This window comes from Lynx canadensis, chromosome B3 (genome assembly GCF_007474595.2).
Source record: "Lynx canadensis isolate LIC74 chromosome B3, mLynCan4.pri.v2, whole genome shotgun sequence".
Lineage (NCBI taxonomy): Eukaryota > Metazoa > Chordata > Mammalia > Carnivora > Felidae > Lynx > Lynx canadensis.
Window position 1 is genome coordinate 54778801 of NC_044308.2, and position 17551 is coordinate 54796351.

At 40.0% G+C, this 17551-nt stretch overlaps 2 protein-coding genes across 2 annotated transcripts in view; both read left to right on the plus strand.

Moving 5' to 3' along the window:
- The window catches only part of SHC4 (SHC adaptor protein 4), a 124580-nt gene extending 121836 nt beyond the window's left edge, over positions 1-2744 (plus strand). Inside the window, exon 12 of the mRNA XM_030318232.2 lies at positions 325-2744. Coding sequence (XP_030174092.1) covers positions 325-480 — 156 coding nt within the window. The 3' untranslated portion in view covers positions 481-2744. The remainder of the gene's footprint in view (positions 1-324) is intronic.
- A 13527-nt stretch (positions 2745-16271) lies between these two features.
- The window catches only part of CEP152 (centrosomal protein 152), an 88509-nt gene continuing 87229 nt past the window's right edge, over positions 16272-17551 (plus strand). Inside the window, exons 1-2 of the mRNA XM_032593643.1 lie at positions 16272-16361; positions 17451-17547. Coding sequence (XP_032449534.1) covers positions 17458-17547 — 90 coding nt within the window. The 5' untranslated portion in view covers positions 16272-16361; positions 17451-17457. The remainder of the gene's footprint in view (positions 16362-17450; positions 17548-17551) is intronic.

Below are 17551 nucleotides of genomic sequence, written 5' to 3' on the forward strand. Positions count from 1 at the left end.
ACAGTTAAATATTTATAGGAATGGTGACATGATAGAATATATCAAACAGTAACGTGGCAAACAGGTTGGTTGTAAATTTGAACTGTGTGACAAATGTTTACCATTTTTCTGACTGGGACAGAAAATTGCTTTAAAAAGGTAATGAGGAATGAGAAAATTGTTTACTAAGGGATATAAAGTTGGAAAGTACCTTTCCTTTTTTTCTTTTTTTCATTCAGCCCAAGTATCTCATTCAAGGATATGTCTGTTTTTCCTCCTGATTGTTTACATCTTTTAGGGAAGCTATTATCATTTAACCTAAGGACTTTGTGCTTCCTTTTCAAGGTAAGGACCAAGGATCATGTGTTTGATAATGTTGGCCACCTTATCAGATACCACATGGATAATAGTTTGCCAATCATCTCTTCTGGAAGTGAAGTAAGCCTTAAACAGCCAGTGAGAAAAGATAATAATCCAGGACTTCTGCATTCCAACAAATGACAATATGGAAGTACCATCACACTGATATTTCAAGAAAGTTCATTTTGTGTTAGGATACAAAGATAATCCAAACTTGGTTGATAGATAAAATAGAGCACAATCTGTGAACTACATTTTCCCAAGAGCATCATGGACTATGTCCTTTATATGATAAAGAACTAACACAGATCGATCTTCAGAAAGTGAAAATCAGAAAAGGGGAAGAGGATTGGTCCGTCTGAGAAGAAATTATATGCACGGATGTCACTTTTTAAGGCCATATTGCATCGATAGCAAGCTAAAAGCACAATTAAAATTTCCCATGCTAGAGACTACCTGGATGAACTGCTGGGGCAGTGGTATGTGCCTTTCAACTTGATAATTTGGGGACATTTTCATATTGGGGAGATTAGTTCTAAGTGTCTTCATATTCTATAACTATAGAACTATTTGCCAAAAAAAAAAGTTTTTCCTTGTTACAAAAATAAGACGCAATTTGCTTGATAGTTATTGACTTTATCAGATTTTCTGTTTAGTAGCACTTTCACTACAATGATCAAATAAATTTGACATTGAATTTGGATGGTGTCTATGCCGGTGGAATCAAAACAAAAGCCACTGAAAGCATTGGTCTGTTTCATTGGCCTGTCTCATTTACTAGCCAAGGGTTGGGGCCTAAATTCTTTGGCCTAGTATTTCTCAGTCTTTGCTATTTGGACACTTTGTATGCAGCACAGAGCAAGCTGAAGAACCCAAATCTATCAGTCATTTCTGATTCCATCGTGGTTCTCCCCCTTTCCTTCCCCTTCCCCTCCCACAAAGGAAGCTCATGCGTGCATGGATTTAAAATACGGCAGACAAACCAGTGTTCTTCATATTCAATATCCAAATTGGTTTCATTCTTATTAAAGTATTGACTCTATTTGAAAGTATGGAGAAATATCCTCTTGATTGGCTATGACTGAATCTACATGTATCCTTAGCATCTTTTCTAGATATGATCAGACAAAATGCAGAAGGGAGAAGACATATTGAATGAAGCAGTTGGAAGGGTTTGCCACATGTAAGTACACTGGTGATCTGAGGGTATAATTAAGTGTTGTGTAGAGAAAAGTGCTGGACAGTTTTCTCTATGTGACTGTGAGTGAGCTGCTAAACCTATCTGGACGCCCATTTCCTTGTCTATGAAATAAGGGAATTGGGCTAGGTGAATTTAGAAGTCTATCTCAGCTGTAACATAAGTCTATAAGAAGCAAATTTTCCATTTATTAGGGGTCAGTGTTGATAATCAGTTTGTGTCATTAAGACGAAAGCTTGAGCTTTTTCCTTTAGCCTGCATCTGTACTCCCAGAACAAATGGCACAACTGAAATCAACATTTAGGTAGCAGAGACCCCAAGCCTTTAGTCAAAGACATTGAACCTTTAGAGTGCTATCAGGATGATGGTAGAAGTGGATTTGGTTGTTTGGAGTAGAAGAAAACTACTTCAGTCTTTTAGTCACCTTTGCATATAATGGTTTGGCCATGACTTTGGCGTGGTTTTTTTAGCCCGAGTAATCTGGACCGTTGCCTTAACCCCACTTCATTTTGGCTCTGTAGATACAACTTAACCTTTGTAATTGCGATATATTTGCTGAGTTTTAAATAAAATACAAGAAAATTTTTTTGGGTAGAAATCATCAGAAACCAAGTGCACTGAACTCTAATATTTTTCTGTAAAGGTTTATGATTTTATTCTACTTCTACTGCCACTGATTGCATAGGTAGGTTTGTTTCCTTTTATACAACTAGAAAATAATGTCTCTTTCATCAGTTTTCCATATACCTTGGTTCTTGATTGTCCATCCTCACAAAGGGGGTTAGCATGAGTGTAGATCATAGAAATTTATGGGTGATCCAGTCACCTTTCAGAGACAGAGCAGGGTTGTGGTCTCAGTCTGTTTGAAAAGAGTGTTAACTGGGTCACAAGAAAAAGTTTCTGATACAAATAGATGCCAAGAGTATAAATGATGTGAGTAGCACATGGGCACTGGTACATGAGGCACCAGTACATGGAAAATCCGTGTTTGACTGTAATGTTATAGTAGTTAGATAAGCAAATAATGCACTTACCAAGTACCACAGACACAGTTAAACCAGAATGAAACAGCAGAAGAAATGTTTGATTGCATGCTATTTTAATGACACACATTTATCTTCATCTGTTTTAAAGTGGAAATCCATTTGCCTATAAAATACCTGTAAACAACTTTTCAAAAAAAAATAAATGATTATTTCTTTGTGACAATTCACGGTATTTATGTCTGATGTTTGGGATGTGGAAAATTTATTTGCAGGATCCTGATCCTAACCGGAAACAGATGGCTCACTTAAATTGGGTAATTGGAGGAGAGTTGAATAAAGGGACTATTTACAAAGGTGTGGGCAGAGTATGGGGAAACCACCAGGGAGAATGAGGTGCCCTGGGGCCAGCGAATGGGTAAGTGGAGAGCACAGTAACAGAATCTGGAGAGAGCGAGCTGTGGAAAGACTGCCTTTTAGGAGGTGTGGCCTCCAGTGGAGGGACTCCCACAGCCCTGGTGACCCCACAGTGAGGAGGCTGGGGACATTATACTGAACGGAAGAAAGAGCCTTTTCAACAAATGGTATTGAAGTAATTGGACATCTGTAGGCAAGAGAACAAATCTCACACTTCACATAAACATTAATTCAAATGGATTATGGATTTAAACATCAAATGTAAAACTATGAGACTTTTAGGAAAGAAAAGCACAGGAGAAAATCTTTAGGATATAGGGCCAGGCAAAGAGTTTTTAGACTTGATATGATCCATTAAAGGAAAAATGAGTACATTGTATTTTATCAAAATAATAAATTTTTATTCTGTGAAAGACTCTGTAAAGAAGATAAAGGGCAAACTATAGACTGGGAAAAAATATTTGCAAACCACTTATCCGACAGAGGGCTAGTATCTAGAATGTATTAAAAAAAAAAAAGCCCTCAAAACTCAACAGTAAAAACATCTCATTGGAAAGTGGACAAAAAACGCAAACAGACAATTCACTGAAGATACACAGATGGCAAGCAAGCACACGAAATGTGTTCAAAATCATTAGCCAGTCAGGTCAAAATCATTAGCTCACGGTTCGTGAGATCAAGTTCTGTGTCAGGCTCTGCACTGACAGCACAGAGGAGCTTGCTTGGGATTTTGTCTCCCTTTCTCTCTTCCCCTTGCGTGTGCACACACACACACACATACACACTCTCTCTCAAATAGGTAAACTTTAAAAAAAATTGGGGCACCTGGGTGGCTCAGTTGCTTGAGCGTCCGACTTCAGCTTGGGTCATGATCTCATGGTTCATGAGCTTGAGCCCCACTTCGAGTTCTGTGCTGACAGCTGGGAGCCTGGAGCCCGCTTCAGATTCTGTCTCCCTCTCACTGCCCCTCCCCCATTCACGCTGTCTCTCTGTCTCTCAAGAATAAATAATAAAACATTAAAAAAAATCATTAGCCAGTAAGGAAATGCAAATTAAAATCACAATTAGATATTACTATACACGTATCTGAATGGATAAATGAAAAATGTTGACAATACCAAATGCTGGCTCAATGAGGAGGAAGTCGGTCACACATCCATTCCTGGTGGAAATGTAAAATAGTACAGCCACTCTGGAAAGCAGTTTGGTAGCTTATTTAAGAAACTAAACGTGCAGCTAACATTCAACCCAGTAATTCTGCTGGGCTTAGATCACAGAGAAAAATGAAAACTTACGTTTATACAAAAACTGGGACAGAAATTTTTAGAGTAGCTTTGTTTGTAATAACCTAAAACTGGCAACATCCCAGATGTTCCTTCAATGGGTGAATGGATAAACAAACTGTAGTACAGGCATACCATGAAACACTAGTCAGCAATGAAAAGGAATAACCTGCTGATGCATACAACTGGGCTGAATCTCCAGAGAATTATGCAGAGCAAAAAAAGCTGATCCCAAAATGTTACGTACTATAGTCCTTTAGGTAAGGACTGCATTTATGTAACCTTCTTGAAATGATAAAATTATGGAAATGAAGAATAGGTTAGGTATTAAGGAGGGAGCAAGTGTGGGGAGGAAAGTGGGTACGGTTATAAAAGGGCAACATGAGGAATCCTTGTGTGATGTAATTGTTTTTTGATTTTTGACTGTATCAATGTGGATATTGTGGTTGTGATAATGTATTATAGTTTTGAAAAAGATGTTATTATGGGTGCAAACTGGATAAAGCTTAAAGATCTCCCTGTATTGTTTCTTAAAACTGCATGTGAATGTGCAATTTTTCCAAAATAAAAAGTTTAATTTAAAAAAGGTTTGGGGGTAAAACTACTTTCATGTTGGCACTTTCGCTAAATGTGGTGGTAGGATCATCTTGGTTATCCTAGGTCCTGTCATGTCAGGACTAGGAGGGGTCATCAGGATGAACTGCATGAAGCCACCTTCATGAAGGGCCTCAAACATGTTTGATATCACCTCTGGAGATATGCTGACAAGATCAAAGGATGGCAAACACAGATGTCATGCCAGGCATTGCCAGCTCTGCCCAGCCCCTCTCAGATTCCTGGAATCATTTCTGCTTGCCCCACTGCCGGCCTCTGTGTGTTTTGCTCCTAACTGCCTGCAGAGTGACTGACTTCTGTTTCTGGGCACAGCCTCAGGTAAGGGGAGCTGCTTTGAGTCACCAGCCAGAAGTGCCTGTGAGTTTCCTTCTCCTCTTCCTTGCCACCATCACTAGTGCAAGAGTGGGAAAGCCCGCCTCTCTTGTCCCATCCTGATTAAACTCCAGAGCTCCCTGTGGGGTCAGACTGGCCGGCACATCTCCTGAAAGCACGTGCCTGCCTGGCTTTTCCCTTTTCCTGTCCTGCTTCCTCATTCCCTAACAACTTTCTCTGGAAAGCCCTTCCTTAATAAATCCTATCTATGAACTCAAATTTCCATCCCAAGTTTCACTTTTGAGAACCTAACCCAAGGCAGAAGAACATCAAATAACTTTAACTATGTGTCCCATTACTGGACTAAATGTTCAAATACATGAACATTTTATTTTTTCAACGTTTATTTATTTTTGGGACAGAGAGAGACAGAGCACGAACGGGGGAGGGGCAGAGAGAGAGGGAGACACAGAATCGGAAACAGGCTCCAGGCTCTGAGCCATCAGCCCAGAGCCTGACGCGGGGCTCGAACTCCCGGACCGCGAGATCGTGACCTGGCTGAAGTCGGACGCTTAACCGACTGCGCCACCCAGGCGCCCCAATACATGAACATTTTAAAGAAATCCTGTAATTTTCAGGGTGCCTGGGGCTCAGTGGGTTAAGCATCAGACTTTGGTTCAGGTCATGATCTCAGTTTGTGAGTTAGAGCCCTATGTCGGGCTCTGTGCTGACAGCTCAGAGCCTAGAGCCTGCTTCAGATTCTGTGTCTCCTCTTTCTCTGTCCCACCCCCACTTGCTCTCTCTCTCTCTCTCTCTCTCTCTCTCATAAATGAATACACATTAAAAAAATAAAAAATAAATCTTGTTATTTTCTTATGGTAGCATCACATCGTATCTCATTAACCTGCTTTGAACGTGTTATGTAAGCATTTCAAATACACACCAATTTTATGATCTTGTTTTGGTACTTCTTTCTTTCCTTTTCAACCTACTGTTTCAAGTAACAGAAGCAATATGGCATCTGGGAGGGCCCGCATTTCACATTCAAATATAATTTTTGCAGCCTTGGATCTTTATCAAATGGTCGCCATCACTTCTTCTGATAGGTTTTCTGATTCAAAACCTTGGTGTGACTCCTAAACATTAAGTTCAGGCAATTGGCTCTCACACTTTTGACCAAAGACCACGGAAGGGGCGAAAGACCTATTACCCCACATAACTTTCATCCCTCAACCCCCCTTTTTATTTGTTTGTTTGTTTGTTTGTTTAGATAGTGGAAAAATAACTCAATGACAAGAAAGAACTGAAGAGGAATGATAGGAATTGCTTATTTACTTTTAAGGGAGAAATACCATTCATATGATTTTATATTCCAAAATACTGCCCTATGAACTTTTCAAAAAATGAGTAATTTTATCACTTTCCTTGATAGTGTGTTGTCAGTTATTTAAACAGAACAAATTTATACCTAACACATTTCCAGAGAGTATAAGCAAACTTCAGAGGAATTACAAATTGATGACTTTACTAATAGATGACTAATGACAAAAATGGAACCTGAACTTGGATATTATTTTAAAGTCATTATAGGAAAAGTGGAAATTCATGTATTAAAATAGTTCCACAGTACACACAGTTGAGTTAACCAAACAGCTTACAACAAATTTAATTGATATTAAGCCAAGGAAAGATAGTTCATAATTAAGATGTGGGAGTAATAACCCTTCAAACCCACAATTGCCTGGGAATGACCCTAATATTTATGCCCTTCTCCCAAAAGTATTTCAGTTATCTTCAAGTATGCACAAGCAGGAGTTTTATAATGCTGCACATAGAAGTGATGAAAACCGTTCTTGGTGAGCTTAAATAATGTGATACTTGTAACAAATTCTAAGCATTAATAACCCCTCATTATCTTACTTGGTATATTCCTAGTAGGTAAACTTTAGCTGTATATAAAAATAAAAGCCTATAAAATTGCAAGTTATTTTCCCATGAGAATTGAAGAAACCGTTGTGGTTTGTATCATTTAATGAACCATCTGGAATATCCTTGAGGTCCAGCAGTGGGCCGTGGATCATACTTGGAGAATCACTGGTTTAGACTTTTCAGATACGATCTATTGTCACACATGCATCTTATTCATAAATGTTTGGTTCCAAGGAATGAAAACCCACCTGTATTAACTTCCTGGGGCTCCTGCTACAAAGTACCACAAACTAAGTGGCTTAAAACAAGAAAATTTATTCTCTCACAGTACTGGAGACTAAAAGTCTGAAATCAAAGTGTTGGCAGGACCATGTTCCTTCTGAATGTTCTGGAGAAGAATCCCTTGCCAGCTTCTGGTGGCCCTGGGTGTTTTCCCTGGGTTGTGGCAACATAACTCTTACTTCTGCCTTCATCTTTACATGGCTGTCTTCTCCTTGTGTGTCTTTACCTCTTCTTGTTTCTTTTTTTTTTTTTTTTTGAGGAAATTACACATTTTAACAGTGAACTCTGTACTACAGTAACATATATATATATATATATATATATATTTGTGTGTGTATTCAATTGACACACAATATTACATTAGTTTCAGGTTCCTCTTCTTTTAAGGACATCAGTCTTAGATTTAGGGCCTATCCTTATCTATATTAACTAATTACATTTGCAAAGATCCTATTTCCAAATAAGGTCACATTCTGAGTTCTGGGTGGACACAAAATTTGGGGGGGACACTATTCAACCCCTAAATGACCCAAGTCAGCTCAAGTCAAAAAGTGTTTTAAGGTTCAGGTTATCACAGAACCCAAGGAAAAACTTAACTGTTAGACTTCACAATGTTTTAGAACCAGACAGATCTATGGCTTTGAGCGACACAAGTTCATGATCTTCAGTCTAGACTCCACAATATACATATACTTCCATAAATGGAAGTGGTATATTTCCCATAAAATACAGACAACTGTAATAAAAGTCTGCTTCTCTTCTGTATGGTTACCACCTGACTCAGTTTCATTACGTCTTATTTCAGTTACCTGGGAAGGGAATATGAGTGGCCCAGCTTGGGTCTGGTGCTTACCTTTGAACAAATCAGGTACAGCCTGATCTTGGAGTGGTGGGGAAGTGATGGTACTAAAGTTACGGTGACCTTGGACCAGAGTAGATTCGGTGATTAGGGGTTAATTAGGGCAGGCATTTTGATCCATGTGTCAGTATTAAATGATCCTCTAGAATAGTGCTTGGTGCAAAGTGGATGCTCAAAAAGTATTATTGAACGTATTACAAATAATGTTCTGGTCTCCCTCAGTTAAATAACATTCAGTTAAATAGCATTTCTACATTTTAGACGCAATATCATTTCATCCTTTTTTACAATCCTGCAGAGTAGATATTATTCCTATTTTTAAATAAGAACTTTGAGGCTCAGGGGTTAAATAAATTGTGGATAAAAACTAGTGGGTGAGAAAGCTGGAACTTAAACTTGGATCATTTTTAAGTTCAGTGTTCTTTTAAGGATAGCACTGTTTATTTCATAATGGCTTTGCTTTGACCTGATAGCTTTGGCACCACAGAGAAGATAGGAAGAAAGAGGAATGATGGTTTAGCTCCACCTTTATATATGTTCTGAATGGGAAGGACCACATCTCATCAGCAACATGACATTTCCCCTAGAAACATAAACAGGTCTGGTAGAGGTAGCGTCCCTCCCAGCTCACAGGTGTGTCTGTTTAAAAAATGCAAGATAAATATTGACCCAACATTCCAGAAATAATATCTTGTCTAGCACTCAAGGTCTTTGGCAGTTTTTCTTTCTTTCCCCACATTTATTTTATTGCCCCATAATGATTTTGTCTGGTTGTGTTTCTCTGGACATGTCAAGTTTGTTCCTTGTTTACACCTTACCTTACATTTATAGCATGGCTTTCCTATTTCTTCAGGCATCAAGCTCTTCTATTGGCTGCTCCTTTTCGGTGTACTTCTTCACGCATACCTCTAAATATAAGAATCCTTTACTCTTGGTGGTTTGGTTTCACCTTACAATCACTCATGCTAACAACCTTCCTGTTGACTCTCTTTTCCTCTTCTTCCAAGAACTTGGTCAGATAAATCCTTTCTTAAATGCTCATTTTTCCCCAGAATCATCACCCATTCTTTTTTTTTTTTTTATATATATGAAATTTATTGACAAATTGGTTTCCATACAACACCCAGTGCTCATCCCAAAAGGTCATCACCCATTCTTATATTGCATGTAGTAAACTATTTGTGTGTGTGTGTGTTGTGTGTGTGTGTTTGTGTGTGTGTGAGAGAGAGAGAGAGGGAGAGAGAGATTTGCCTTCTTATGTAAGCATCTTGCACTGCTAACGAGTATGATTATCTGGAGGGTAAGGGTCCTGCCTCACACTTTATATTCAAGCATTGAGGCCAGGAACTACACAAGATAGGCAGTCAAGAAAATTTCATTGATTATACCTGTAAAACTCTACCCAAACCCATTTTTAGAGGCAAGAGGCTCTGATTTATTCTTTACTTTGCATCTTTTGTGACATACGTACTTAAATCTCACATTTAATATAATATTAAATACAAATAGCTCTGGATTTGGAGATAAAGGATATGTATTCAAATTCTTCCTCTCACATTAGCTGTGTAGCTTTGGACAAGTCACTTATTTATTTATTTATTTAGTCATTTTTTTACCTGTCCTAGCTCCTCACAGGTTTGTTGTGAGGAACACATGAGCTACTGTCTGTGAAAGAACTTACCAAATTCTAAAGCACTGTGTAAGGGATTATAAACATTGTCTCCTCATGTGCTTTGCCCCCCCCCCCCTTATATATTTTATGTGCTCACCTCTATGTTTGTGGGCAGGGATTACTTAGCATCCTCTTAATCCAAGCCTAGTTCCCACTAACAGATACCTTGGCTCAGGTTTCAACAACTGCCATTTACCTGAATGTCTTTTACTCATATTTTCTGGCACAGAAGCCTTCATTTATTTGTTCATTCATTTATCTGCTCACTTAACAACTTTGAGTGCCCACCAGGGACTATGAAGCATGTTTGATGTCCAAGGAGCAATGTCAGTACCTCAAGATATTAACATTGAACTGAGTAAATCAGACACACAACTAATTGTAGAAGATAATAAGCACCATAAGATACCTATACTGTAAACAGATGTAAGAGGGGTTGTTTCTGCCAAGGGAGGGAAGTGTGTCGTGAAAGTCTTCAGAGGAGGTGCTCATCTATCTTGAAGACTGAGTAGGTAAGTAAGATAGGGCAATACAGGTGAAAGCTCGAGCGTGAGCAAAACAAAAGCACTCTGGGAACGATAGGCAGCTCAGCCAGTAATTTCACTCATGTATTGCTATGGATTGAGTGAGTACCTATTATATGGCATAATCTTAGGTTAGTTGATGGGATTACAGGGGTCAGTGTAGGCATCACTGGGGTGGGAAGAAAACTAGTCAGATTATGAAAAGCCTTAAACAACCATTTTTTTCCATACCATAGCCGAAAGGGTTTTCTCGTATGTATGAGGAAGGTAAAAAGATATGTGAACCCAGTGCTACCAACTCCTCGATATTCACTGGAACCCTTTAACTTGGAAGGTGGATACAGAATGGGCTTTAGTGTACACTGGACAGCACTGTCTCAAAGGACAGGTTAGCATATACCCAAGTGACGAGAACATTCACACTTGAGGAAATTCAAGTAGTGAACACACACTTGGGAAAATGTGCTAACTCATCAGTAATGAAAGAAATACAAATTCAAACAAGGCAGGACCCAATAAGCAAGAAGACAAAGTAAAATTACATCTAAGCCTGTTTGGGTGATGGGGAAGCAGGCACCTTAGAGAAGGGCAAGTGAAAAAACCTTCAAGGTAGGGGTTCGGCGGGGAAAGTGAGGGATTCTGTGTGCTGCAGCCGAAAACTGAGGTTTGGGAATTGAAAGAGCAGCGTGAGCTGTTGGGGGAACCAGGTGGTGAAGGAAGGGGCAACTGGCCCCGGACAAGACCAGGTTCTTCCTCGCCATAGGCCTGAGGCCAGGCGCCTGGGCGTTTCTAAGCAACCATAAGCCCGCCCGCTCCATAGTCAATCATTTCGTAATTGGCTCACGAATCCACCAATGGGAGCACAGGAAGAGCTTCCCGCCACCGCTGGCGCCCGCTTTCAAACAGCCATACATTTGCAACTGCGGGTGGACTTCTCAACTAAGCTTGAGAAAGGCGGAGACTTCCGCCTCTGCGCCCCGCCCCGAGCCGGCATGGCCCCGCCCACCAGAGCAGCTTCTAGCAGGCGATTGAAGGACGAGGCTGCTCATCAATGGCCTCAGCACTTCTGGTTCGGTTGTGACGAGGAAGGAGCTAGTAGATTAGATCCCGGGTAAGGGGGTTTGTTAGAAGTCGGTCTTTGGCCGGGGCTAGGGTTTCCCCGTGGTGATAGCATCCGTGGCCTCCGGTGAGTTTCGCTTCTCAGCTGGGCTTGGAGCTGGGGTTGGAGGAGGTGCGGTGTCCTCAGGATTCTGGCTGAGGCTTTCCGAGGGCTGACCCTCCTCAAATCCGGTGGTGGTGGACTGTCCGCGGGTTGCGGGACTCAGGCTCTGACTCTGAAGTGTCATCGAGATCCCAAGTTCCTACTAATAAGTGGCGTGTGGGAAGCCCTCCTCGCGTCCTCCAGGCTGTTGGAGTAACCCTGAGACCCTATCCTGGGGACCCCCGCTATGTCATCCTGGCGTCGCGCCTGGCTCACAGTGGGTGCCCTGTACACGTGTGTTGAACGAGTGCACGTGACGCTGGCAGCCAAAGCCAGCCAAAGCCTGCAGCTCCAAGGCGCGCCCTGTGCAGGCATTCTGCAGCTTCACTCTCGCAGTACCTAGTTATTGTGCTGTAATTGACCCTAAACGGAGTTCCTTGGTAAGGCCACTGATTTCTTGCGTCGTTCAGCCTGTTGGGTGCACTTGCTGCAATCTTCAGGCGCCCTGAATCGACTTGTCCAAGCTTCTGTCATTAGCACTGATCGCAGATTATTGCCATCATTTGTGTAAATGTCTATTCTCTTTTCCTCCACCAGGTCATGTTAAATTTTGTAATCTTGAACGGGGCTTGGCAAATAATTGTTGAATAAATGACTAGGCCTCTTAAGCCTGGCTTGGCAAGTCTAAAACAGGCTAGCGTGTTCTGGCTATGTTCATTCTTGAAAGGAAGCTAGCATCTAAGCAAGTAAGTAGAATTTCCTAGGGCATTTATAAATTCCCTTTGTGCCAGTTAACCTTTCCTATCTTATAGTCAGGAACTTAAGTCCGGTTTAAGCTGAATGTCACCATATCCTTCAATGAATGGCAATTTATATGCACTTGCTAGATATGTAAATGCACTCAACTAAGTGAGAGGCTGAAATTGAAGCCATAAGAAAAGTATAAGAAACATATATAGTCTGGAAGTGCAAAAGAGTGACTAATGCCATAGGGGAACAGGAGTGGAAGGATATCTTCATCGGAGAAGAGGTTACATTACTTGAAGTAAGGTTTCCCACAGGCTGCCCATTTACCTTTCTCAGATGTACTGAATGGTCTTTGCTTAACCTCTTCTGTAGCTGCAGACTCCCGTTCATCGGTGATAACGTTTTAACAATAACGAAACAAATGAATTGATTGGTACATAGTGCTAAGCACCTTATGTTCATAATTAGTACATATTCATAGTCTTTGAGGTAGGCACTATTTTTACCCACATTTTATTAATGAAACAATGGAAACCGAGTGCTCAAGTTTGCACAGCTGATAAATAGAAGAGCCAGAATTGAGCCCAGGTTGTCTGCATGAGTGCCCTTATTCTTAACCACTGACAGCAGTATTGTGTTCTTTGTAATCTGAAGTCTTGTCTTTCTGTGAAATTTCTCTCAGCCTTCCTTTCTTCCTAATTTGTGCTTTACACTCTCCTCTATTGTAGAACTTATTACTATGTATCATTGTAACTGTTAATTTATATCACTGTTTCTCTAAGGGACTCTAAGCTCCCCATGGCTGATATCATATCTTAGATACATCTAGGATATAAACGGGCACACAGTAGGTGTTGAGTAAAATTTTATTGAAATAATGAATCCTATAAGGCCACATGAATGTATCATTCATTCAACAAATATTCGTTGTGTGCCTACTATGTGTAAAACATGGGGGACAAGCATTTTATTCTGCTCTCAGCTTATAGGTTTTTGGATGAGACAAAAACAAGTACTTTTGGTTTTTAATATTTTGTCCAACTAAACACTCATTGGTTTTCCTTCTCATTGCAAGGAGGGCAAAGACAACAACCAGGGATGACAAAATGAGTACTGAGATTGAGACCTTCTGATCTGAGTGTTTAAAAAAAAGAAAAATACAGAACATAGTCTCATAGTCTTGTTAATAGGTTCAGAAAGAGTGATCTAGGGGCGCCTGGGTGGCTCAGTCAGTTGAGCGTCCAACTTCAGCTCAGGTCATGATCTCATGGTTTGTGAGTTTGAGCCCCACATGGGGTCTGTGCTGACAGCTCAGAACCTGGAGCCTGCTTTGGATTCTGTGTCTCCCTCTTTCTCTGCTCTTCCCCTGTTCACGTTCTGTTTCCCTCTCTCTCAAACATAAACATTAAAAAAAAAAAAAAAAAAAAAAAGGTGATCTATCTGGGAATAAAGTATTAACTAGTTTGCTATTAAAAAACATGCAGTGCACTTATTCTGCATCTTGATTTTTTAATGATCAGTCAGTAAATATAGAAATAGTTCATTATTTCTGTTAGTAGTATAGTATTGCCAAATTTGTTCAAAAGTATTTTACTAGGGCAAGTGTTGTTTTTCAGTAGATTAATATGGCAGTTTTCAAGATAGTTTTTGCAGTTCATGCTTTTGACCAATCATGAAGATACCTATTTCCTACAAAATAGTCACCACTAGGTGTTAATTTTTTTTTCAATTTAGTGGTTGAAAAATCATTTCATTGTTTAAATGACACTGTGAATTCTACATGAGCTTACACATCTTTTCAAGTTAATCGAGCATTTACATTAAAAAGAATTGTCATGGGGCGCCTGGGTGGCGCAGTCGGTTAAGCGTCCGACTTCAGCCAGGTCACGATCTTGCGGTCCGTGAGTTCGAGCCCCGCGTCGGGCTCTGGGCTGACGGCTTGGAGCCTGGAGCCTGTTTCCGATTCTGTGTCTCCCTCTCTCTGCCCCTCCCCCGTTCATGCTCTGTCTCTCTCTGTCCCAAAAATAAATAAACGTTGAAAAAAAAAAAATTTAAAAAGAATTGTCATGTCAGTTGCCCATTTTAAATTGGGTTGTTTGTCTTTTTTCGGAGAGTTGTATGTTGGGACTTATTCATGTGTTTTGCAAATATTTTTCTTATACATTATTATCTTCTTTATGTTTTCATACATAATATTTGACTTGTATATGATGCCATATAAAAGGTTTTACTTTTTGTGGTTAAGTTTCTGTCAAGTTTTTCCTTATGGCTTTTGGGTATACTGTCTTACTATTTATTTTTTTCTTCTAAAGCAGTCTCTTATTGTTCTGACTATTATAGTATTCAGATATGAGTATTCTTTGATAGAAGTGGTAATTAGTAGTGATTAATCAGTTGAGGAAAAGCATTAGCTTTTATTTAAAATTTTAGTTAAAATACTATTTATTTATTTATCTATCCATCCACAGTAAGTTTATCAGATTTCCCTTTATGCCTAAAATCGTTTCTTAAGGTCTTCAATTGTTTGCAATTTTGAGAAGAAAAACTTATTTGTATCTTTTTTCCCCTGTCTAAAGAGATTTTGGTCTTTTCAGATATTTTCAGATTTCTTTAATGACTTGGTTTGGATTAAAAAGCCATTCAGAAAAGATACACTTTGGTCTTTTACATCCTCTTCACCTAAAAATGAAAATATGTTGCAGAATTCACTATTCTCTGAGAAAAAGTAGCTCTTTATTTAAAATATCTGTATTTAACAATAGGCTGTTGTAAATCTGAATGCTCTTTTTTAATATTCAATGGGAATTGATGGCATGTTAGTGAAGGATTGAAAAAAAATCTCCTTTCTTTTGTCTAATACAGGAGAAGTCAACCCAAATCCATATTTTGGCTTTAACTATAAAATATCGGAAGAGGTAGAGAATACTATAAATATCAGAAGTGGGAAAGATTTTTTTTTGTAAATGTTTATTTTTGAGAGAGAGAGAGAGAGAGAGAGAGAGATTGAGAGAGAGAGACAGGGCACAAGCGGGGGAGGGCAGAGAGAGAGGGAGATGAAGAATGTGAAGCTGGCTCCAGGCTCTGAGCTGTCAACACAGAGCCCGATTCGGGGTTCGAACTCATGAACTGCGAGCGAGATCATGACCTGAGCTGAATTCGGACGCTTAACCGACTGAGCCACCCAGATGCCCCAGGAAAGATTATTTCTGCCTGGAGAATTCAGGAAGATTCTTAAGGGCCGACTTAATCTAATTTCTTTTAAGGAACCAGGATTTAAATGGGCTATTTTCATTATCTGTTGATTCTGTAGATCTGATGTTCACTTGCAATAGTGAAAAACCCTAGAGATGTGAGCTTGTGTGTTTCCCTCACTATTTCAGCTGTATTATAGGCTTTTTACATTCAGATCTCCACCTTACGTAGGTGCACAAGAAGGTTCTTGTAGCTCCTGGGTGGAGACAGGTTTAGATTCCCTAGGCTTATGTATTTTCCCTCTCAGTGAAAAAGTGCACGTGTCTCATCCTCCTTTTAGCTCTGGCACAAGAACAGAAAGGAGCGGGTCTGGTCTAAAAGGTAGAAGCTGGAAGGGTTTGTGTTGATGTAAGGAGTTTTATTTGATAAGAATCGAAAGGAATGGGCTGGTTGTAGGGACCAGAGAGGGAGGGATAAAAAAGGTGGACTGCAAATTAGAGTTTGGACAAGAAGCATAATTCAGTCCTTGAAAAGCAAAAACTCGATGTAGGGGCATTTTCAGCATTAAAATTCATATCTGTGTTAGTCTGTAATGCCATGTTTCATCTATTCTAAAGTGCAGATTTTCTTTTCAAATTTTAATATCTACAGAGTCAGGCTGCAGTTTAAAATTAATGAGGTGTCATAATTTAATTGGCCATCTATTTTTCTTAGTGGTATAAATGGACCTGTGTGCTACCATCAAAGGTGCGTCAGGTTTGATGAAGTGGAACATCTTTTGCTTCTAGAGCTATTGGCTTACATAAAGGTTTGTGATCATAGTTCTCAGCTGTTAACATGAGGGAGCCGCGTTCTTTGTGGTCAAATGTATTTGGATTCCTGGGCCTCTGCTTCTTATTTCACTTCCAACTTAATGACATTTTAGAGCCCGAAAAAGTGCGGTGAATGAGTTGTGGCGCAGGCTCACCTCAAAGTGCATTTCCCTGGCATGCAGAAGAGTGCAGTGAATGGCAGACAGAATTAGGCGGGTAGTTGATGACGCCCGCCTACCTTCTCATCAGGGTCTTTTGGAGCTTTGACATTCTGCACCGTTTCTGTGTCGTGTCGATCCCTCAGTATAATTCCAGTCATTGGCAGGCTTCTGACTGCGCGTACTTGAAAACCCACCTCCTGCTGCTCCTTCTGCCACAGCAGAGACTGTTCTCTAGAGAACTCTTGCTGTTGCTTTTGGAACGGGCACTCTACAGTGGTACAGCTTCACAGTCTTCACTTCCGTTTTTCCTGACTCGTTTTTGCTAGAACCGATTTTACCAAGCTAAAGAGCGGCACGTTTAACGCTTATATTCTGGGTGTGTGCTATATGGAGTTTCCCAGGTTGCAGATGGTTTTTGGGGGCCAGCTGTTAGCTCAGAATTTAGTGGCTCTCTTTTTGTTAAAACATGACCTTTGGATTCGTGATAGAGGACAAAACAAATTGTGGAGGATACTACCTTTGCCATATTTAATAAATCAAATTAGTCACTCTGGGCACATTCTTAAAATTTTTGTTTTGGCATATTTCTAGTTAATTATTTTGTGTGTGTGTGTGTGTGAACAAAAATCTTGCTGTCTTAGGTTATACTTTCCAGGCCACAAGAAATGTCTAGTCACAGGTTTATTAGCTTTTTGCACTTTGTTCTTTTCTATGAATTACTGCCATACAGCTCTTTCTGTGAGTCACAATTAATCTGTAAGCTTAGTCTTTATATTTGGTATACTAACCATTTGCCACGCGTGAGTTACATCCAACTTTTCCCTGGCCGCTGTCGTCTTTTGTGTGTGTGGCATCTCTTGGGTAGTTTGGCCTAGAAGATTTTTATGGGGTGTGTAGAAACCAAGCGTCTGTCTCTTTCTACAGGAAGACCATGTCACTGGATTTTGGCAGTGTGGCACTGCAGACGCAAAATGAAGAAGAAGAAGAATATGACAAAGAAGACTATGAAAGGGAGAAAGAGGTAA